We start from the raw sequence: 23,278 nt of genomic DNA on the forward strand, positions 1-23,278 counted from the left end.
AAAAAAAAAAAGGGAAAAGAGTTTTCTTTCTGTGTGAATATTTTAGGCTTTGGCCTGAAGGAGACTTGAGTTGTGTCGGAGGAGTTCATATAGAGAACACAATCGGAGTAAACAAAACGGTGGGGTTGGTGAAAATGTTAGTTTTGTAGTTTATTGATTATTATGAGGGTAATTTTGTCATTACGAAGTAGAGTATGGGTTCTCATTGTTTTCACGTCGCGTTTGGTAAGCTGCCATTTTTCAATTTTTTTTTTTTTTTGAAAATATTAATTTTGTTGAAAATCACGTATAAACGCATAAAGTGTAGTGGTAAATTATTATTGTAGCGGAATTAATGAAAAAATATCACTGGGATTATCAATTTAAATTTTTTTTCCCTTTAAATTTTATTTAAAAAACATTTTATGTTCTGTAATCTGCACGATAAATGTATATAGTATAATTTAGGAATTTTTTTTTCTTTTCAAAAACATATGATGGAAAAAGTATAACCTATAAATAAATGTATGGTATTAAATAAATATCGTAATATCATGTAGAATGAGACGTCAAGGATTAAAAACGTGTTATTTGCTAAAAACAAACAACAAATGTAGACCAAAACAACAAATGTCCATTGTGTATAATAATTTTAACAGATAAGAAAAAAAAAAGTCCATAATTTTAGGAAAAAGGCATAGCCAAAAGTTATATATATAGATATTTGCCATTTATGGGGTATATGAACTTTAATAATGTCTACATTTGTTGATTTGGTCTATTTTGGTTCCATATTAATAGAAGACACATATCACATATATATATTTTACCAAGCTACCAACCACACTGTTTGGCCATCAACAACATCCAGTACATGAAAAACTAAAACCATTGGGTTCTTCGAATTTGAAGATCGATCAGTCAAACAAAATTTGGATGTGTAAATGACTAATGAAACTTATGGGTTAAAAAACGGAAAGGTTGAGAAATACGAGGGGTGGGACTTTGGAAATAAAGGAAATGGGTTTGGTGAAACAGAGGAGTGGGTTGGTGAAGATAGTGAGATATTTTTTGATTGGGCTTTCGGGTGGAAGAGTGGGCCCATGTTGACGACGATATAACCTAAGACCATAATTATCAGTAGTCTTTTATAAGGGAGTTGTTAATTTTTTTATGAATTAATTGTAGAAATTTTGAATATAAAAACCCATGATCTTTTAGTTAAAAATATTGGGTCTTTTAATTTTGAAAATATTTTTATTTTGAAATATAAAATAGAAAATATTGCATTTAATTAATTTTGAAACATACAAAACATAATAAAAACATTAATACATATTACAATAGAAGTGCAATTCATAACTAATTCAACATCTGATGACTTGATTAATCTAAATCTATCTTTGATAATTGTTAATCTAACCAAATTTTGATGGAAAGAGCAGGAGTATGAATGCTTACCCTAAGGGAGGATAGGGAAGTCATACTGTTGTTTTGGCACTGTGATTATGTAAGAAGACACATGTGGTCAAGAGAAGAACATGAGGTAATTTGGTTTTTGAGGTCTATTCAAACAGAGGCTTAATGGAGAGCAATTACATTACCAAAATGGAAGCAGCTAAAGATGTTGAAGATTGATAAAGAAGGGATGTCTCCTCTATCTCGTAAAGAAGATCCATCATGTCCATACATGCTTCAAAGTTCAAAAGTTCCCCAACCTTTGCAACTTCTCTATTAGAAGAAAGTATGGTTTAGGAGTTAGATAATAATAAAAACATGGACCAAGACGGTATCGTTCAATTTATGTTAGTTTAAAGCATGAGCTTTAAGGGTTTAGATACTTGATAAGGATAAAACAACTTACTTGAACTGAATGAAAAGGTCTTCAAGCAGTGTATAAGCTATATTAAGAGTGCCAATGTCAAATTTCAAAACCTGCTTCTCATGTACAATGAGAAAGACAGATAATAAGTTCGAGTAAGCTCGGTTTCTATAGCGTAAACAACATATCCCCCCAAATGTAGGATGGTTACCTTCAGAAAAACTAGTTCCTCCAAAAGAAACTCATAACTCAATACAAAAACCAAAGCATCAAACAAATGTCATTCACAGTTTCAAGAGCAGCTTACCGCATCCAAAAAATCCCGAACCATGAAGAGTTGCTCTGTAATCACTTTATCCCCAAAGGATTTCAGACTATGAACCGATAAACCCCGAGCACAATGCATCTACAGAAGCAAACCAATTCAGTTCTAGGTACACAATATAAGAGAAGAACACAACACAAAAAGACTATATCAAAAGTAAAAACCCACTTTGCATGAGATCCAAATGGAGACTAACACAAACAGCTGCAAATTGATTTCAGTCAGAGGTTGCAATAGCCAGTGTTCAGCTTTCTTTCTCTGTAAGAACCTAATAAACCCAAGTATCCAGATAGAAGAATCACAAAACATGACATAATTCCTAAATTTTTCACCAAAATCCAAAATCCATCAAACAAGAACTAATCTAAAAGCACATAAACCTACTAGTGAAACGAGTATCAATAAGGCAGTCAGATACTCCAAATCTACAGTATCCGATACGAAACTAATCCAATCAGAAGCAAAGGAAACGAGCAATTTCACCGATTTTGATTACTGAATTCCACAATTAAAACCCTAAACAAAATCGAAATCACTAAAATCAGGATTCGTCGGAGGAGTGAAAAAATCGTAATACCTGACAACAAAGGGACGAAATCGATCGAAGAAGAGAGATAGCGCTGATTATTTAACTATCGGAAGAAGTTCGAGTTGCTTTCATCACCAAAATCAGATCAAAAAAAAAAAATCCCTTTTGTTTTATTCTATTAGCCAACCAAACATGGCCACATAGCGTCTCTTATAATCGATTTCAGTCTGCTATATTAAAGAGTCTCTTCTCTTTTTTCTTTTCTTTTGATTTATTTTTTCCCTACAAAAACCTAAAAACCCCACTAACATCCCCCGATGGGAAAGGTCTAAGCAGTTTAGTCCATGTAAATTGGAAATTTTTTTATTTTATTTTTTTTTACGATAAATAAAAAATATAAATCTTCTTCACCAACCCCACCTCATTTATCATATTTTTGTAGTAAGAATAAAACATTAATACATATTTCTTCAAAATCAATGGACACAATAGCTTTCACCAAACTCAATCCTTTCTTATTCACATTTCCTTTGTGTTGATTTGTTTGTGAATGAGTTTTCATATTTGAGTTTTTATTATTGTTGGAAGATGATTGACCTTTGACCACACATATATATGCTTATAGTAGTTTTTTTTACGACCCATAATATTAAAGAAATGACTCATATTTTATTTATTTCTGTGAAAGCGATGTTAAAACTTTTATAGTCTCCTATATAGACAAATCTTATGGATAGTGACAAATGGCGACATGGTTTAATTATTTTCGACATGAATCATTTATTGCGTAACAATTCGATAAACTTTTAAATGATCACGTAAATGCTACTACTATCCCCTATGAAGAACAAATGCTACTATGTATCACCAAGCAAGACGGCAAAATCATGGATAATAATCATGTACTCTGACCGGTTTATACTAAGTCTCGTTCTGATAGCAACGCAAGCAACAATATCTATCACACATGGAAGCAAAAGGAATATGTATCATTTACAACCACCTAGCTACCTCTCTCAAGTTCATTAATCGTGAGATCCGCAACACATTCTCTAAGTATTTTGTAAACTTGATGCAATATATATATATATATATATATATATATATATATATATATATATATATATATATATTGGGATGAGATTATCTCAATAGTGTGACTTCTCTATACTTATTGCCTTGTTTCTTAATTTTTTTTTTGGCAGGGTCTCAAAATTTGTAGATTTTTTCAAAATGCCTCAAAAGTTTCGGTTTGACATTTTACAACAAATTAGATTTCGATATTGAAATTCTATACTAACCTTACAAAAACAAGTTGACTCTTGGTGTTATTTTGTTAATAAGTATAATTTCGTAATTTAGTTCCAATAAGTAAAGGTTGTGCGCGCACACAAAATTTGGAGACTCGATGATGATATAGTACAATAGAACCTCTATAAATTAATACTCGGTAAATTAATAATTTCTATAAATTAATAAATTTCTCCGGTTCCAAGTTGGAACTAGTGTAATTTTGGACACTATTCGATAATATAATAAAATAATAAAAATTTTGAAAATCCTTTGTAAATATATAGTCCCATCAATAATATAAATTAATAATTATATAGAATTATCTAAATATATGTATATATCGACTCATTAATTTTTATAAGAGTTCATTTTTGATATTTTTACTGTATAAAAATCTTTGAGTGCTATCGTCAAAACATGATAATTGTTATTTTCATTGTAATTGATTTTATAAAAATATTAGTTATAACCATTAAATCTTATTTTTAATTTTTTTTTACCAAATTAGGAAAGTCTCTCTATAAATTAATAATTATTAATTTATCGAAAAATTAAAACCTCTATTAATTAATAAATTTTCCTGGTCCCAATATTATTAATTTTATAGATGTTTTACTGTATGGTGCAGAAACGATGCATATATTGTCAAATAATAGTTTGAAAATATGAAAGAATAGTCTTTTCTTTCTTTTGGACAGAACAAACAATAGACTGCTATACAGTATTCTATATATAGATCAAAGATATGAAGTTTTCTTAAACAAAGCTAGGATAAAAACTAATCTTAAGAATTATTTTCATAGTACAAGTCTATTTAATGTAAAAATGGTGTTTTATAAATTTCTCAAAAAACAAAAGAAGGGATTCATTCAATCAAGCAAATGGCAAGAATCGAGACGCATGCTTACACGTTGGGTTCGGTAAGATACGCTTCAAGCTTATGTGTGATGTTTTTTTTTTTTTCTTACTTTGGATTCAATCAAGCAAATGACCGTTTTAGTATACTTTAAACAAATGTGTTGAATATTGTGTAAGATTTCGTAATTTCCTATCGAAAAATGTTTCTTACAAAACATGCAAAAATAAGATTGGAATATGTCTCTCTCTCCACTTGTGTCTGTCTCCAAAGCCTAACTCTATCTAGAAAATTGGGTGTTGTTGGTGAAGGTCAGAATCGTCAATTCAATTGTCTACACTCTACAACAAAAAAGTTTTTGGTTGATTTCCACAGGTTCGCAAAAAAGTTCCGACTTTTTCAGGTTTCATCCATAGTAAAACTTTTGAAGTCCTCTCATAATTTTTATATGTGTGTTTGCATTGTTTAGTTTCATTACTTGTAAAATTGAGTTATTTGCTCTTATGAATCATGCCATTGTACTAATCAGAGAATATGGACGAAAGCAAAGAGAAACATGACGATATCAATTGAGTCTGCACAAGAACATTTTCATTAGACAGGTTATATATTTCAATCTTGATTCTTGATATTATCTCCTTTTTTCTTTTTCTAATGTAAGTAGAAAACTTTTTGCGAAAACCTTGTTTGACCTTTTATAAATGTAAAACATGTTATCTTCTCAATTCTCTTTTATTTAACAAAATTCTATGCACTCTTCATAATATATGCAAGAGCCATAAGGCACCTAATCGTATAACTTACCATCAACAAACTCTGGGCTGACGAACCACCACTATTATTAAGACCAATTAAAGTAAATTAAACATCATAGTTCAAAATTGATAATAGATACTGATCTCTTTGACAGTCCTTACAACAAGTAATGTTACAGTTAGTCTCCGTAATCTACAAAGTAAGTTGTTCCAAGTGGGTGTGGACTGGAGGGCGAAAGATCTATCATCTATGTTTGTTTGTTCTGTGTTAATACGTACAAGAGCGAAAAGTGTAGAAGCCCTCCGCGCATGTAAAAGCAGGCAAATATGAGTTAATGAAGTTTCAGTGTAAATCCATAAGCTATAATAAAGTCTATAGGGAGAAGTTTAGGAAAACGTGTCTTTGCAGTATCACACTTGTATTCTCAAGAACACTTAGCTCGCAGAGATTAAGTAAAGATATAGTAACACTTTCCATATAATTAAAATGGAGCATCAATCTCCATAGCTGGTAAAGTGAGACATAGAAGAAGATGTTTATTAGCTAACTAGTGATCATTCTAACTTGATATATTAATTACACCATCGTTTCTCGGGTAGTGACTTTATGGTCGGTCGCGTCCCGAGCTTGAGTTCACAATTTTGTGTTGAGCTATATCAATCAAAGTATAGCGTACTGTAGTAAGAAAAGTGCAAAATATTTCTGTTTTCACCGAAAATAAAAACGGTTTTTTTTTCCATCCCTTGTGACATTATCCAAAAGACCATTTAATCTACTACATATATTTTATAATAAATCGACTATTTATAATTTTAATAGTTATATTTAAAATCAAAACAATTTATAGAGTCCAGAGTCTTTGACATGATATAAATCTCACTTTTGTCTATACATCATACATCAAACAAGTGTGAAAATCATACTGATGCCATTAAAAAAATAATAATAATACTGTCATATGAAAATATATTTTGCTCACTGATCTAAGTTAAGTGGATAGAGAGAAGATGTCAAAAAAGTTCAGATATTGTCTAGAACATATATCTTTATCTTTAAAAAAAAAAAAAAACTAAAAGTGAAAAACAAAAAAACCTACCTCCAGTAATTTTCAACACTGTGTAGAAAAAGAGAAAGAAATATATTTGTATGACAGATATTTTGGAAATAAATGTGATTTCTTTTTGTCACAAATGTTAAGAATTGTTATAATTAGTATAATATATATTTGTTTCCATTTTCAAAACTCTGAACTAATTTTCATAAACAAAGTAATAAAACCAAAATAGATAAATTATAACTTCATAAGGATAAAAATAACAATAAAATTTAACATTTTATAATTTATTTAATAATAAATAAAAAAAGAGACACGACAGAGTGTGATTTTATTTGTTTGTCGAAATCTGGGAATCATCTGATACTCTCTTCTTCTTCTCCCTTGATCGATTTCGATTTGCTTCAATCTATCGGCGAGAGAGATAGAGAGACAGCTCAATCGGATTCGACTCCCGCCAAATCGGAATCTCTGATTCCACGATCCGCCTAATTCATTAGATTACATCCCGAGGGAGTGAGTGTGAATCGGAGAATAGAGATAAAGAGATAAAGAGATAAAGAGAGAGATAGAGAGAGAAGAGAGAGGGAATGAACGGTGGTGATGAGGTCGTCGCAGCTTCGGCAGACCCATCTCTGCCTTTGGAATGGAGATTCTCTCAGGTCTTCGGTGAACGAAGCGCTGGTGAAGAAGTTCAAGAAGGTTAGATATCTCAGGGGGGTTGACTTGTGTTGCTTTGATTACATACACATCACATGTATTTAGCTTTATACTATTCGATCTAACCTCTCTCTCTCTCTCTCTCTCTCTCTCTAATTCGATGTTTTTGTTTGTAATCTGGATTTGTAGATCTGTTTGTGTTCGTTAATTACGTTTTCAATCATTGTAAAGTTTTGATTTTTATTTTATTTTTGGGGGTTCAACTTTGTATCTGTTTATGGGTAACTTGAAAGCTATAGGCTTTTAGATTGCATTTTGTTGAATCGATGTTATTAGTTGAAATTCTTAAATAAACTTTGTAGCTGGTGTTGTTTCCTCTGCAGTTGATATAATCTCAGCGATTGAATTTGATAATTCTGGTGACCATCTTGCTACTGGTGACCGTGGAGGACGTGTTGTTCTTTTCGAGAGAACCGATGCCAATAATGTATGTCCACTTTTGCCTTCCCAAGTGATTTGCATAAATATTGGACATTTGGTTATGTTGTTGTTGCATGGTATCGATTACAGAGCAGTGGAACCAGAAGGGATCTTGAAGAAACTGATTATCCACTGAGGCATCCAGAGTTCCGTTATAAAACAGAATTTCAGAGTCATGACCCTGAGGTATTTTCGATTGATTCACTCTGTTTTCTTACTCGCGATTTGTGTTATACCGTTTATTTTCTGTCTATTCAAATGTTTGTTTCTTTGTCTACCAGTTTGATTACCTCAAGAGTTTGGAGATAGAGGAGAAAATTAACAAAATTAGATGGTGTCAAACAGCCAATGGAGCTCTTTTTCTCCTCTCGACGAATGATAAGACCATCAAGTTTTGGAAGGTGAAAATTACCTCTATATCATTTATTGGCCCTCTGAATGACATACTGTTAAGGTAGCAACTTTGTGTTTGCTTCATGGGTAATCTCGAGAATGTTGATATCTGAACTCTCTGGGCGTTGACATTGTTTGTTGGTTGCTTATTGTTTCTAGATTGTTCTACACCTTTAATTGTTCTGTTAATAACCTGTTGAGATGAGTATGTAGATGTGGTTCTTTCCATTTTTTCTTATGTGAGAGTTTTTAATAGGTTCAAGACAAGAAGATCAAGAAAATTTGTGATATGAAATCAGATCCTTCAAGAACTGTAGGAAATGGAACCGTTGCAAGCCCATGCTTTGTGAATGGAGGAGTACCTGAAGTGAACAGCTCACCAGGAGGCATCTCTTCTCTGCGGTTACCAGTGGTAGTTGTACTCCGAACAATTTGTTTTCTTTATTTTTTGTTTGTCGCTTCTTAAATGTTTTTAAGCATGCTAGTTTCAACACGAACTCAAGGAAGACCTGCATCGTAGAGCCAATCAATGTACTAACCTTTTTCTGGATGATTACGAAAACTCACATGCAGGGTTTTCCCTTCGTGCCAGTTGATTCGAAATAACATGGAGCATATCATGTAGTATATGCGCCCGGCAGAATTATACAATTTGCTCCAGTTTACTGTTCATTGGTGCTCGACTTGTGTTTTTAGTACTAGTCTCTAGTTACATGACCTTCTCTACCACTGATTAAGAATTAATTCTGAAGTCAAAATTACTTGGTATTACTCACTTGTAGACTAATAATTCGTTTGAAATATACAGGTAACTAGCCATGAGTCGAGCCCTGTTGCTAGATGTCGAAAAGTGTATGCTCATGCTCATGATTATCACATCAATTCAATCTCAAATAATAGGTAGGTGATTCACCCATTTGGTATTCAACTACCTTCTTTCTTACAGTCACTATAAGTCGTCTGATGAACCATTGCCGTTGTGGATAATCAATCCATTTCTTCGTCTTTCTATTCAAACTGCTACCTCGCTGATGTTAGCTTTTGATCGACACTTCAATGGATAATGTTCTGCTTCTAATAGTATTTGTTCTCTCAAATTAGTGACGGCGAAACATTTATATCTGCTGATGATTTGCGAATCAATCTTTGGAATATGGAGATCAACAATCAAAGTTTCAATATTGTTGATGTCAAGCCTGCAAAAATGGAAGATCTATCTGGTAAGCAGTGGTCTACTGTTCTTTCTATCCCGTATGTTGTCTGCATGTTATGGTGATCGACTTTGACGTATACGATACACATATATCAACCAATTGGATGCTATATTCTCCGTAATTGCTATTGTATTTCTTCTTGCAGAGGTTATCACATCAGCAGAATTTCATCCTACCCATTGCAATATGTTAGCCTATAGCAGTTCGAAAGGTTCAATTCGCCTGATTGATCTGCGCCAATCAGCTTTATGTGATTCACATTCCAAATTGTAAGTCCTGAGGCTGGAAATTCTATTAAGTTTCTTTGTAGTCCAGCGTAAATTTTGATAATCATCTTCATTACTTATTTACTTCATCATTGTTCAATTATCTCTCTTACCTTTCTTTGGAAAAATTCATCTCATTCCAACTTGAGAGATAAGTTTCTAGCGTAATGCTGTAAAATATTCGATTATAATTGAGGAAGATAAAGCTGTATGAAAGCAAATAAATGACAGCACACTTTCTTCTAGGATTTGATAACCTGCGGTAGCAGCAGAGGCTAACGTTACTATTTCTGCAGGTTTGAGGAACCAGAGGCAGCAGGTCCTAAATCGTTCTTCACTGAGATAATTGCTTCAGTCTCAGACATCAAATTTGCCAAAGAAGGAAGATATCTACTTAGCCGTGACTACATGACACTTAAGGTCCATACTTTCATTGTTTCCATTAGCTTTAGATATGATATAACATTGAAGTCAATTAGTGGCTGGTTTGTAATTGTTTGTGTAAGGTAAATTGACCTCTTGGTTATGTTTTGCATGTCAGTTATGGGACATCAACATGGACTCGGGTCCAGTAGCAACTTTACAGGTTCATGAATATTTGAAACCAAAGGTCAGTTTCCTATACTTCGAGAGAATTGTTTTTGAGAAGTTATGCATAGCTGATTGGTACTCCTTTTCCTGTGGCCATTTTCAGCTCTGTGATTTATATGAAAATGATTCCATCTTTGACAAGTTCGAGTGTTGTATAAGTGGCAATGGATTACGAGCAGCTACAGGTTCTTACAGGTATGCCCCAAAACGCTGAGCAGTTTTTATATATTCGCATTCTCAAATAACAATTATTTTCCTGTATAATCATTCCTTCGCATTCGTACTCTTTCCAGCAATCTGTTCCGTGTGTTTGGTGTTTCCCCGGGAAGTATTGAGACTGCAACCTTAGAAGCAAGCAGAAACCCAATGAGGTAAACCTAGTAAGGCCATTAAGAGTAGTGTGCTCTTTTGTTTCTTCTCAATGTTGATGCAAATGGAATTTGTGTTGTGGTTTATCATAGGAGACATGTCCCAATTCCCTCGAGGCCATCCACCGCACTAAGCAGTATAACGCGGGTTATAAGTAGAGGTTAGTCTGTCTGTCTCCTCTCTCATTTGAGCATTATACCCTTTAAGAATTTGGCATCCAATCAGTCAATAATGAAATGGTAAAACAGGATCAGAGAGTCCTGGAGTTGATGGAAATAGCAATGCTCTTGATTACGCAACAAAGCTGCTGCATCTTGCTTGGCATCCGAATGAGAACTCAATTGCTTGTGCCGCTGCAAATAGCTTGTACATGTACTATGCCTAACTACATACTCAGCAAAAAAAGAAGCAAAAAGGCGCATTTCCTTGCTCTAGACTCTGTTTTTCTTGGTTCCTTATGGTGGTTGATAGGGATTGCTAATGCTATATACACCTAAGATCATCTTCATCATCATCATGACCTGGTCTTATGATCACGTAAGCTCTGTAATCACCATCATGGACTTCTAGGAGAAAGGCATGGAAAAGGCGAGCAGTGAAAAACCAATCATTCTCTTTCTCATTTTTTTTTTTTTTTTTAAAGTGTAGAATTTTACCTTGTGCACTTGGAAACTACTTTACAGGCCAAGAAAAAAAAAACATGAAAATCCGATTGGAAGAAATCGTGATTTTAGTAAAAGCTAATCCCATATGACTTTTGGATGGATATAGTTTAGATTTTATTATAATCTTTTCTGGCTCTTTGTGTAATCATTGTTTTATTGATTCTTTTGTTAAACTTGTTTCGATTTTCTTGACTTGTTAAAATAATACATTTCATTTACATATACATGTTCTTCTTACGTATTTAGTTATTTGGCCATTTCATTTTCATTTAGTTATTTTGTTATTATTTATTTGGATTTAATAAAGGATTATTTATTTCACCAAACAAGGTTATTAAGATTTAACAGAAAGTGTTTGCTGCCTTGTTTATGCATGTTTACTGAATTTCCTTGTGAATTAGGACCTCCGATATCGAAACGAATTATAAACAAAAACGAATAAGGTCAATACGCGTCATTGTGAAAACTGTCTCTTGTGGCTAAGACTTAAGTAACCTGAGCCATCCATTTGTCGTCCTAGAGAGCCACAAATGGTAGCCCGCACAAAAACGATCAGTGATAACGGAAGTCGGCAGCGTAAGGCGATCGTCAAACCTGGTTTCGACACTTGTGTGTGGTGTCTCACGGTTCAATGTATTCACGATAGCATGTACAAAAAAAACTGACGGTGCTGATTCAATGTTCCATGGTGGGGTTCCAAGTGTAATGATGCCTTTTTTTTTATTAGTATAGATTATTCCTTTTTCATGATCCAACGAAATAATAAGACTTTGCTTGCTACGTACGCTATCTTTTACATGTTTTTTTGTCTGCTAATTCGGAAGCCTTAGTGGGTCAGAGAGCATCATAGCTCTTGAGTTTGTGCGTGCCCTAGTTGATTTAAAATTTGGGACAAATCAAAAAGTCTCTAAACTTACCTGTTTCTATCAAATTACAAAAACTTTATGTTTAACCCTATTAATAATTAACGTTTAACAAATCTATTTTAATCAAACGAATAACGTTTTGAACATAACTCGAAATCACTAATTTTAAAATCAAAAGGCCTCAAAATTGGAGTCAGATTTTCATATTCTGAGTACTTAACAACATACCGAAAGTTATCAGGTGAACCTAACTTGGAAGTTTTTTAGATGAAATTTATGTAGCTCTTTGAACATTCATGGCTCAAAGCTAAAAAGCATAATATGACAGACAGTTCGATTGCCTTGAACATATACTATTAGAATTTGAGCTCGACTATTAGGTTTCAAGTTCAACTAGTATAAGTTTATTTTCTTGTGGACTACGAATGAAATAAAAATGATAAAAGTTATAAGTCAAGGGAACAAAACTCTACGATAGTATTAGTTAAGTCAACAGGTCAATGGTAAAGTTCAACGCGTCGAATCTTGTCAAAGAAAACTATTGAAGGAAATTTCTAAGAAAGTTCGCTTTGGTTTTATATATTTTTTGAAAAGTTATTGTATCCATAAAAAAACATAACAAAGTATTTAAATTATATTGAAAATTTTTAAAATTTATTTTAAAATGTTATATATAAAACAAAATTACGCAAGAGAAAAAAAAAGGTTATTAAAAATCAACAAAACCATGACTTTTGAAAAACAAAGTAGAAAATTAATAGCAAACTTACAAAATAGAGAAACACAAAGGTCGGCTGCTGTCACCACAAAGAAGCAAATAAAAAAAACACAGAGGTCAACAACAAGAAATATAGAAAATCATGAAAATCTTCAATAACACAAAAGTCTCTACTATAGTACACCCCAAAAAAAAAAATATAAAAAAAAAATCAAGAAAGTTTTGAAAAATTGTCATTTTGTGGGTAAAAATAAAATAAAAGAAGAAGAAAACTCTTATTAGTTACCCCACCACCAAATAGAGCTCCACTCTTTATCTCTCTTCTCTCTATAACTTACAACTTCTTCCCCCAAATTCAAGAATCCATTTTTTTTTTGTTGTTGTTGTTTCCTCTCTTTTTTAAAGGTCTCTCTGTGCACAACCCAAAACAAAAACATTTTCTTGTAATTAAGTCAGAGAAGAAAAAAAAAAAGGGGAAGAAAAAAAAAAATGCAGGATATGACGTCAGCTGCAGCTTATTACAACCAGTCGATGATGATGATGGCGACAGCCGCGGCGGCTAAGCAGAGCCAAACAGAGTTACTACCAGAACAAGAACAGCTAAAGTGTCCTCGCTGCGACTCACCAAACACCAAGTTCTGTTACTACAACAACTACAACCTCTCACAGCCCCGTCACTTTTGCAAAAACTGTCGCCGTTACTGGACCAAAGGCGGCGCTCTCCGTAACATCCCCGTCGGCGGCGGATCTCGCAAGAACAACAAACGTTCCGGTTCTTCTTCTTCATCTTCACCGTCGAGTAGTAGTAGTAACCTCAAGAATCATCAAACCGTCTCTGCTGAGAAACCTCATGATCATCATCAGTCCGGGTCCGGGTCAAAACCAGAGGAAGTGAGGGTTACTACGGGTCAAGATATGGATCCGACCCGGATGTTATACGGGTTACCCGTTGGTGATCAGAATGGTACTGGTGGGAGTTTCAGTTCGCTCTTGGCTTCGAATTTGCAAGTGGGTGGTGGGCTTGTTTACGAATCCGGCTCGCGTTGGTTTCCGGGTATGGACTTGGGTTTGGGTTCGGGTTTACGGAGGAGTAACGATGACACGTGGACTGATTTAGCTATGAACAGAGTGGAGAAGAATGGGAATTAAAGAAGTGAAGGGTAATTTGGTAAATTTAATATAGCTGTCTTACCTTTTTATTTTTTAGTCATCTCCTAGTCAAATATAACAACAAATGATGTCGGTCCATTTAGCCTCTTTAAAAAAAAAGAAAAATTATTATTCACTTTTCTTTTGCCATTTTCTTTTTCTTCAAGATTTGGCTTTAGCGAGTGTTATTTTAATAGTACTAATATTTATTGGAATTATTGAATGAGGATTGAATATCGTTTCAATATATATATATTTGTGAATCTGAAGTTTTTTTTTCTGGCAAAAGTTTATGATTACTAATTGCTTACGTCTATTGGTGTTATAGATTATAATGTTAAATAAGAGTTGACATATATTTTATAACTCGCAAGGAAAAAATACAACAAAAGTCATGCGTTTACATGTATGATACAAATTCTCTGATCATAAATCTATATATGTAGTCACAATCACACCTGATCTTACTCGTTTTATTTATGTGAATGAGCAAACAAATTGAATGAAGAAGTCAAAAAGAAAATCAAATTTGTGGTCCAAGTGGATGGATAAGTTAGTCTTAAGCAATCAATGTAGTCCACTTCTTAGGCTCTTGTTTGGGTAAAAATGGTTTGAAATGATGACTGATGAGTTGTTATCAGATATGTATTGGGATTAGTTTGATTTTGACAATGCTTAACCATATTTGCTATATGACTCTCTCATCCCAATGACTCCTCTTTTGATGGGCCATTTCCATTTATATCACCCTTGATTTTATGGACCACTATATATATTAGGGGGCTTGTTTTGTCAATTTTGATGGCTAATTTCAGACTTACAATTACAGTACATGTATCGATTTTTTTCTTTATACTGAATTGGGTAATGATAAAACCACAAAGATGTTATTTTGATATCTATAACAACATTAATTTTTGATATAATAAATGTAGTGTGAATTGATGATAAAAATGTGACACCCTTGACCAAGAGTCATCATAAGGTAAAATAAATGTCTTAATAATATAGCGACAAAATCCAGCTTGTAACATTTTAAAAGAACTTACAATTTCTGAGGTGGTCTACATAAGCTTCTTAATGATCTGAATGTTTCAAGAACTAAAATCAACAAAAGAAAAGAGAGAGATTACATGGAGACAAAGCGGGCTTTGTACATTATGATGTACGCCATATGCCAATCACCTGTGAATTATTTTTAACACAGTAAAGAAACAAGTTAGAAATAAGCAAGAACCATAAAAAGTAAATAAAAGGCGGATTAAAAGCTCTTGTGTTTACCTCCTCCAGATAGCTTAGTGATGTCTTCCTCCCGTTGCATGCTCGGGTTGTCATCATCATATTGAATCCATTTGCCTGTATACCATGTGAATTGTTGTTGTAAATGATAAAAGAAAAATGAGGGATCATGTAAGAGAGAGAGAGAGAGAGAGAGAGAGAGAGAGAGAGATGTGAAATTTGTTAGACAAAGGAACTAACCACTCTCTTGCTTGACCCATGCAACATAATGGCCAGAGTCTGCACTCCTACCCTTATGGGTCAACACAGCGACCAAGTCATAGATTCCAGTCATGTGAGTTTCCTTCCCAGAAGAAGCACCTATAAAGTCCCATTACAAACCAGAATTAAATTCTTCACAATTAGGTTCTGACAAGATTCTTAATTGCTTTGAAATGAGAATAATGGAGAAACAATCATCCAAGTATTACATCAAACCAATTACGGCTCTTTCCAAGCCAGTAAAGAAAAACGTTGAAAAGGGGTCTTAGTTAATGTACCTTCCTGTTGGTTTACTGTGGAAGATTCTCCACTACCATTTGATGACGCCTGCAAACAAATACATAGCAACAAATCTTCTTAGAAGATTTGACTTTATATATGATATATACAAGTCCAATAGGTATTGTACCTCAGCATCAGTCATTTTCACATCGCTGTCCTTTGAGCCACTCTTAGCACTAGTTTGCAGACCAAGCTTTTTACCTTCCTCATCTCTAAGTTTCTGTAAGACACAGCCGTCAGTTGATTTGGTTTAACAGTTCAGATAAATTGAGCTCACCAATAGACAGAACAAACCTGGCGAGGAGCTTCCAGTTTCTTCCGGAGATCCTCAGAACAAAGGTCAAATATATCCAACTCCAACGGATAATCCACTTTCTTCAAAGATCAACAAGTTGGAGACATTACCATAAGAATGTATAGCATCTAGACTTTTGCTTAAGATACAAAAACAGAAAGAAAACATACCCTGAGAATCTTTGCTTTCTGATTAGTCTCCCTTTTCCAGAAGAACCGCACAAACTGAACGGTCAAGTACCTTCAAGATACATTATAAGAGAGTGAAACTCCGTGTCAGAGGAAAAAGGATTAGCAGTTGCACTAACTTAGTAAGTTGACGAAGTTAAGTTCTCTGGGACATGCTTGGATAAAAAGCATGCCACAAAAGGAGTACAGTGAACTGAGATGTGCAATAAAAATCACAAACAATTAGCAGAGACTGATCACCTTGGCAAGGAATCTATAAGTGAATCCTTGAGGTAAAGAGCAGTACGGCCCAGAGTAGGAGATGTTTTTTCAAGTTCTCCTTTCAATCCCTACAATTAACCAGAAGAATTGGGGCCATAAATACAAGATTTTCATAATAAGCAGAATATAAGCAAACATTGTCCTAGTTTTTCTATATCCGAGAAAAAATACAGGAAAAAAATCAGAAAAAATCATATTAAGATTATAAACTTGCTTACATGTTTTAATCCTTCATGCAAATGGTTCACCTCATGTGAAATATGACATTTTAGAGAATATACAGATTCTGTCTCTGAGCTTTCTTCGCCACTTTCTTGACAATGCAACCTACAGAGCAAAAACAAAAGACAATTAGATTTACTAGGCAAGATGAAAGAAACCACTTAGGTACTGACATGAATAAACACAGCAATCAAAATTTGATATATTTCCCTGTAAGAAAACCCTCAACAAATGATACACCCACACACATGCACTTATCTATCACAATATTGTCTGTAACAATTTCAAGCACACATAGTTTAATCCTTGAGAGGTAGAAAACCGAAACGACTAAGTGTAATGCTGCAACAAAAACTTTTCAAGTATTTCCCTCCTTTTTGTCTGTTAGCCTGCTTATTAAGAATACCAAGCAAGTGTATGGTCGTAAATTACAGGATGAAGACCGTTCACACAATTTGTATTGTTTACAGATCCAAGACTAAAAAACCAATTATATGAATGGTCTATACATATAACAAGCCAGACATGATACTGAAATGTGAATGTTGTACAGATACCTGCTCCGAAGATTGACACCAAAAAGTGCTTTCACAGCATCAGGATCTTCACTGGAAGTTGGTGCTTTTAGAGATTGAGAAAGTGTGTATAACAGTTGTGTCCAACATTCTTCAGCATCCTGTTAGACATTTTAATAGCATGAATTCACAAACTGAAAGGTTCAAGGCTTAACGCAACTGAGTTTGTAATTAGAAACAAACCTGTTGCATGTAAATTCCATTCTGCAGCTGACTAAACTGAGGGTATTTTTTACGTAACACCTGCATTATTACCATAGTGGATATGAGCCAAGAACTAGAAACTTCCAAATCATCTGATGAAATATGGGCAGTAATGATGTGAACTAGCAAACGACATCAGCAATGAGGCTTCCATACAACCCCACAGACGCATGCTTGCATATTGATCATAGATGACACTGTAGACAAATGTTGTTGACCTATTTATATAGTCTTTGCATATATTTCTGTTCAAACCCACAATTTAAATTCTGTCTAGGACACAGACTGTTTTGGATACGGAATTTTGTTTTTTTTTTGTTTTTTGTTCTGATTTTAGTAGTCCAGAGGAGCTACCATGGATAGTAAGTAAATCACAAATCATATGGACAGAGACTAACCATCCAGAACTGTGTAGGCGAAACAGCATTGACACTTCTATCAAGCTCACCAAATAACTCACGTGTGGCAACAGTGAGCATGTGAGAAGTCTGGTCGACATCAGTGCTTCGTGCAGCAAGTGAGTAGCTATTAAGAGGAAATTGTTTGTATGAGATAACAATACTTAATAAAGACATATGATTTCCTGGGTGTTTTTATTAGGAACAAAGAAGGATAATAGATCAACTGACTTGGATAATGCAGATTTTAACTCGGGGACAGATTTTAAGCACTGCACTGTGGAGTTCATGTAACACGTGTTGCCAAGATTGACAAGGCCAGCACTGTAACCCTGAAAAAATCAATTGTAATGTTTGTTAGTTGTTAGGACGGATGTCCAAATTTTCCAAATATATGAACAAAACATGACACCAATTTTTTTAATGCTAGCAAGAGGTTTGGCTTATCTTGTTTTATTTTCTTTCTTTCTTGAAGTCTATGAGTATGGATAGTTTCCCGTCCAAGGATTGTAAAGTTAGCAAAAAATACCAAACCCATGAAGCGCACTGATAAAGCTTGCTTGTTCGTATACCGTAAAATTGTTTCTACTCTAGGTACTTTGTTCCAAATGGAAACTATGACAGCTAAGAAACAGTAGATTGTAAGGCAATCAGTTTAAACAGAAGCTAGAAAAACGTGTGTGTGTGTGTGTGGGAGTTGGGGATTTTCCAACAATCTCTTATTAAGGTGTTTCTCATTCAACTCCATAGAGAGGGAATATTCAAGGGTCATATCACACACATACACAGTTATAGTCAGCAGAAAAAAGAATTACCAGATTAGTGGCTAGCGCTTCTTCAGGTAGATCCTCAGCAAAAACGATGGCCTTCTCAGGAGCTTTAACTATTTCATCTGCAGTTCCCATCATCATCAACTTTTGACCCTATAAATGATCAAAAATAAATGAAAAAACATCATTATAAATCAATAAATTCAGGAGAAAAAAATTGCCAAATGAATGCAAGAAAAACAAAAAGAGATTTACATCTTTCACTCCAATAGCAGACCAATCTGCATCATCCTGCATAAATTAAAAGAGATAGACGTTATTCATCATCATCATCAACATCAAGAAACAACAATCCCGGAAACACAGATCTTAGTGATAAAAAAAAAAAAAAAACTAAAAAGTGAAAACCAAGATATCACCTTTAAGAGACCACCTTTGACCATAATCTTTTGACGCTCAGGTGGAACTCCAGTCAAATCATACAACTGAGCCTTGAAAACATAAGCAGGCAGAGTAATGTCAATCTCGATACCATCGAACACCTTCTTTTGCCACTTCACGCTTACTGTAAACAATAAAAAAAAAATTAGGTTTAAAAAACAATCAGGTCAAATCCAACCATCATCCATAACCCCGCAGATAACACAAACTTCACCAATCAACTCTCGTCAGAATAAACAAAAACCCTAATTACGAAAATTCGAAAGGAGTACATCTATACATCAACACCGATTTCGAGGAAACTATAGATCGATGAATAAAACATTTAACAGAATCGAAGAAATCGAAAGAGAAGGGAACCTGTAGGCATCTTCGCTGTGAGAACTGAGAGGCTTCTTGCTTGTGGAGACGGCAACGATTCTTAGATTTTTTTTTTGATTTCTGAAACTCTTTTTTTTGTTTTCTACAAAGTTCTTTCTGATATATGTCCGAATTGAAACGGGTCGGGTTTGGGGTTGGAGTCGGTTCCTCAATTTTAACCAAACCGGTTCAATTGTTTTTATTTTTGATTAAGCGGTTTAGGCATATCTGATTACGTAAATTATTTAGACGACCTATTTAATAATCAAAATTTTGTACTGAAATAGGTTAAATTCTAAAATATACCCATTTTCGATTTTATATTTGCAAAAATTATGAATCTGATAAATAAGATTACACATTTAACATAATATTATATATATTTTATCTGTTTCATCATATAAGATGTTTTAGAATTTTTTTTCTGTTTCATAATATGTTTTTGATTTTCTAGGTAAATTTTAGATTACTTTTATATTTTTTAAAATTTATTTATGATTAGTATTTAAAATAAATATTTCTAATTATGCGTATATTTAGCTAAAATATATTATATTTTAAAACAGAAAAATATATTTTTTAACATGGTTTGTATCAATAAACTTGCTATATTTACAGCAAAAGATGGCACTAAAATTTTCATCATTAAATATAGTAGGAAGATGGTTGATTGTGAAAACAAATATTTTACTTTTGTGTGTTTCTTCCACATTTTTACAATAACCTTTTTTTTTTTGTAAACTAGAAAATATATCACTTTTTTTTTGAATTGAGATTATTGGGTGAATGGGTGATTAAAAAGGTCACTAAAAATGTTTAATTAACCACAATTAGATTAAAACCCTCTTTAGTAGAGAGTAGTAGACCTTTTAGAAGAAGTTCTTACTTCTTACGCATTCACCTTTTGTTGATTTGGGATTTTCTCATTTTTGTTGGCTTCTTCTTCTTCTGCAACAAATCGCTTTGGTCGATTTATCTTTATCCCCCGCTCAAAGCTCCCTACTTCTTCAGAATCCGGCGAAGATATAATCTTTATCAACAAGTTCTTCGAGCAGCAGAGAGCTATGTCTCTTTTAAAGTCTCTTTAGCGACAATTGTCTTTCGTGGGGTTTCTCTGTTTTTATCGGCGACCCGTCGCTACAGGCAAAAAAGTAAAGTTACGATCTTTTTTTCTTTTTTGGTTTGGTTTTCTTCAGTTTATCTTTTTTTTTTTTCATGAACTTGACGAAATTATCTGCTAAATTGAGCAAGTATTTGTTTTTTTTTTGGTTTCTCACTGTTTTGATGTTTCCAACTTATGTCTAGATGAGCTTTATTGAATTTTTGTGAAAGATGTTAGATTTGATCACTGTTTCAACTGCTGCGGCTTCTTAGGTATCAATTAGAGTTTGGTTGATTCAAGTCATTTGAGTTTGGGAAAATAATTTCAATCGTCGCTGTATAGTAGTATTAAAGTACGGGTCTTTGATGTTTGGATGATTCACTAGTGAGATAATATCAGTTCATTTTCCTCCGAAATGTGTTCACAAGCTTAGAGAAATGACTTGCGTTTTGTTGGTGGATGATTTCAAAGCGTTTTCTGAGATTTGGTCTGGATCTAATTTGTTTGAGGCCTCTCTAGTTTGTGCATTTCTTGGTAGGTGAAGTCTTGTATATGCCACTGGTATGTGCTGAGAAACTGAAATGTGGATGGTGGTTTCTTGTATGAGAAAAGTGCATTTTTGTTTTTAGTAATCTAAACTATATATTTTATTTTCTAATTGTGGACTGTTTTCTCTGTTGCGAACTAGGTTCGGGCGTTTGTACCAAGTGTAGGATACAGTTGCTGTTAGTCAGCAAAAGAGAAGCTTAAGGTGGGGGTTAAAACTGTGATGCTGAATGTTTGGACCAACAGGTGGGTTGGGGATGAATCCCTCAATGGATGATATGAACTTAATCCAGCAGGCACAAAGGCATCAGCTTGTTGTAAGTAATCTTGGCGAAGAAATTGATTTGGAAATTGGACCTGGAGATGATGACGCTGCTTTTGCTAACAATTCATTGATTGGCGGGCCTCCACGGGACCCCTCTACTGGGGAGCATGATGAAACGAAGCATATGGTTTTGGTATCTGACCTGCCCGGTGAGGATCAGGATATGTCAAAGGGTCAACCGGTGAAGAGAAAGAAAAAAGTTGTCAAACGGTGGAGAGAGGAATGGGCTGACACGTACAAGTGGGCTTATGTCGATATGAAGGATGGAACAGCTAGGATATTTTGTTCTATTTGCAGAGAGTATGGTAGAAAACATCGAAGAAATCCTTACGGTAATGAAGGAAGTAGAAACATGCAGATGAGTGCATTAGAAGAACACAACAATAGTTTACTACACAAAGAAGCTCTGCGTCTCCAAACGGCTTCCAAAGAAAAGATTGTTGTTGACAAGCCCATTTATGTGAAGAGTAAGTTATTTACATTATTGGTTCAAGTGATTGATCTCCTTTTCTATGTAGTGAGTCAAGATAATTTGCAACTCCTTGTGTTCCATCTAACCAACTTTCACTGAACTATCTTTGAACTTTCTCTTGTCTACTTTTCGTAAATATATTTGTATATCCAGTTTTAGTGAAATTTACAGCTTTAAGTGATGAAATGAAGCAAGTCGTAATAGGAAGTATTTTACTAACAAATGCTTAGATGCAGTTAGTTTCGCGAAAGAGAGAAAGTTGTAAATTCTATTTTTTTTGTTAAACTTGTGAACTTGTAAATTCTTGGTATGTCTGCTTTCTTTCCATAAGGCTCAGGTTTATATTCTTCTGATTAGGATAGAGATCGTATTATTCTTTTTTATTTAAAAATATGAAAGAAAAATGTTGACTCCTTGGTTTTCTGTTTCTGGTCTTGCTCCATTTGATCTTTGTATCTCTGTATGGCATGGCTAGTGTCTTTCTTTGCTTATTCTTTTGTTAACTGTTTGCCACTTTTCCCTCTCAATGAAGCTCTTATGTCAAAAAGTGCTGGTTCAATTGTTGAGGGTGCCCTGAAACGAGATCCTAATGAGATTGAATTTGTTCAATCTGTACAAGAATCTGTGCATGCTCTAGAGCGGGTAATTGCAAAAAATTCTCAGTAAGTAGCAGTTTGCTTCTCATCTTTGTAACATAGTTTTCAGGAAACCGCATCAAAATCACAGTGTTCCATTCTTATTTATTTCAGTTATGTCAATATCATGGAGCGGCTACTAGAACCTGAACGTATGATAGTTTTTCGAGTTCCATGGATTGATGATCGTGGTGAAACACATGTAAACCGCGGCTTTAGAGTTCAGTTCAATCAAGCACTGGGTCCATGTAGGGGAGGTATCCGATTTCATCCATCCATGAATTTAAGCATTGCCAAATTTCTTGGCTTTCAGCAGGTACTGTGAAATCCTTCAATTATCTTTCCTCGGGTTTCTCTTATATTTCCCCTTATTTTCTGTTTGCCATTTTACTTTTTCTTTTCCCTGGTGGCCACCTTAACTGTTCTTTTGCGTCATTTTGGACTGTAATTTGTTTGTAATCCTTTGCAGACGTTGAAAAATGCTCTGTCACCATATAAACTGGGAGGGGCATCTGGTGGAAGCGACTTTGATCCTAAAGGCAAAAGTGACAATGAGGTGACATCTTCGCCCCTTGCAGTTTTCCCTGCGAATGATCTTTTAAAGGTGTTCTGATATGTTGCTTTGTAACATCGCAGATTATGAGATTTTGCCAAAGTTTCATGAATGAGATGTACAGATATATGGGTCCTGACAAAGTAAGTAGAATGGTTATTCCC

The 23,278-nt window shown here is 34.1% G+C and overlaps 5 protein-coding genes across 12 annotated transcripts in view; 3 read left to right on the forward strand and 2 right to left on the reverse strand.

The window, feature by feature from the left end:
- Positions 1 to 2,965, reverse strand: LOC104778082 (cyclin-J18-like). Of its 7 annotated transcripts, none has more exons than XR_766388.2 (7): positions 2,704 to 2,955; positions 2,295 to 2,394; positions 2,109 to 2,207; positions 1,844 to 1,914; positions 1,579 to 1,710; positions 1,441 to 1,479; positions 1 to 1,101 (listed from the first exon to the last, which is right to left on the reverse strand). XR_766388.2 is itself a non-coding variant. In XM_010502446.2 (7 exons), the coding sequence occupies exons 3-7, from the start codon at positions 2,205 to 2,207 to the stop codon at positions 928 to 930; spliced, it is 513 nt and encodes a 170-aa protein (XP_010500748.1). In that variant the 5' UTR covers positions 2,295 to 2,394; positions 2,704 to 2,965; the 3' UTR covers positions 1 to 927. The 7 variants fall into 7 exon arrangements, 4 of the variants coding, with proteins under 4 accessions (XP_010500748.1, XP_010500750.1, XP_010500749.1 ...); XM_010502446.2 differs by having other exon boundaries at positions 1,584 to 1,710; positions 1,844 to 1,917; positions 2,704 to 2,965; XM_010502448.2 differs by having other exon boundaries at positions 1,584 to 1,710; positions 2,704 to 2,963.
- On the forward strand, positions 6,937 to 11,416 carry LOC104778083 (serine/threonine protein phosphatase 2A 55 kDa regulatory subunit B alpha isoform-like). 2 transcript variants are annotated; one of them, XM_010502450.2, is made up of 14 exons: positions 6,937 to 7,316; positions 7,658 to 7,761; positions 7,845 to 7,940; positions 8,036 to 8,155; positions 8,404 to 8,562; positions 8,956 to 9,047; positions 9,249 to 9,367; positions 9,507 to 9,630; positions 9,924 to 10,047; positions 10,169 to 10,237; positions 10,322 to 10,413; positions 10,512 to 10,589; positions 10,680 to 10,747; positions 10,836 to 11,416. In XM_010502450.2, exons 1-14 carry the CDS (start codon positions 7,205 to 7,207, stop codon positions 10,970 to 10,972), a joined length of 1,494 nt encoding a protein of 497 aa, XP_010500752.1. In that variant the 5' UTR covers positions 6,937 to 7,204; the 3' UTR covers positions 10,973 to 11,416. The 2 variants fall into 2 exon arrangements, with proteins under 2 accessions (XP_010500752.1, XP_010500753.1); XM_010502451.2 differs by having other exon boundaries at positions 8,404 to 8,559.
- On the forward strand, positions 13,127 to 14,254 carry LOC104778084 (dof zinc finger protein DOF1.7-like). Its single transcript, XM_010502452.2, has one exon. The coding sequence runs from the start codon at positions 13,326 to 13,328 to the stop codon at positions 13,983 to 13,985; it is 660 nt and encodes a 219-aa protein (XP_010500754.1). The 5' UTR covers positions 13,127 to 13,325; the 3' UTR covers positions 13,986 to 14,254.
- LOC104778086 (ubiquitin carboxyl-terminal hydrolase 6) lies at positions 14,950 to 19,591 on the reverse strand. The gene is made up of 17 exons (XM_010502453.2): positions 19,482 to 19,591; positions 19,100 to 19,245; positions 18,936 to 18,971; positions 18,726 to 18,833; positions 18,142 to 18,242; positions 17,911 to 18,037; positions 17,492 to 17,551; positions 17,291 to 17,409; positions 16,730 to 16,838; positions 16,491 to 16,579; positions 16,233 to 16,302; positions 16,062 to 16,142; positions 15,895 to 15,987; positions 15,764 to 15,812; positions 15,465 to 15,584; positions 15,267 to 15,341; positions 14,950 to 15,170 (listed from the first exon to the last, which is right to left on the reverse strand). The coding sequence occupies exons 1-17, from the start codon at positions 19,489 to 19,491 to the stop codon at positions 15,115 to 15,117; spliced, it is 1,449 nt and encodes a 482-aa protein (XP_010500755.1). The 5' UTR covers positions 19,492 to 19,591; the 3' UTR covers positions 14,950 to 15,114.
- Positions 20,348 to 23,278, forward strand: part of LOC104779305 (NADP-specific glutamate dehydrogenase) — an 11,239-nt gene continuing 8,308 nt past the window's right edge. The window contains exons 1-6 of the mRNA XM_010503663.2: positions 20,348 to 20,632; positions 21,272 to 21,921; positions 22,459 to 22,588; positions 22,676 to 22,877; positions 23,031 to 23,117; positions 23,198 to 23,257. Of these exons, the coding sequence (XP_010501965.2) occupies positions 21,360 to 21,921; positions 22,459 to 22,588; positions 22,676 to 22,877; positions 23,031 to 23,117; positions 23,198 to 23,257 (1,041 nt within the window). The 5' untranslated portion in view covers positions 20,348 to 20,632; positions 21,272 to 21,359. The remainder of the gene's footprint in view (positions 20,633 to 21,271; positions 21,922 to 22,458; positions 22,589 to 22,675; positions 22,878 to 23,030; positions 23,118 to 23,197; positions 23,258 to 23,278) is intronic.

This window comes from Camelina sativa, chromosome 3 (genome assembly GCF_000633955.1).
Source record: "Camelina sativa cultivar DH55 chromosome 3, Cs, whole genome shotgun sequence".
Lineage (NCBI taxonomy): Eukaryota > Viridiplantae > Streptophyta > Magnoliopsida > Brassicales > Brassicaceae > Camelina > Camelina sativa.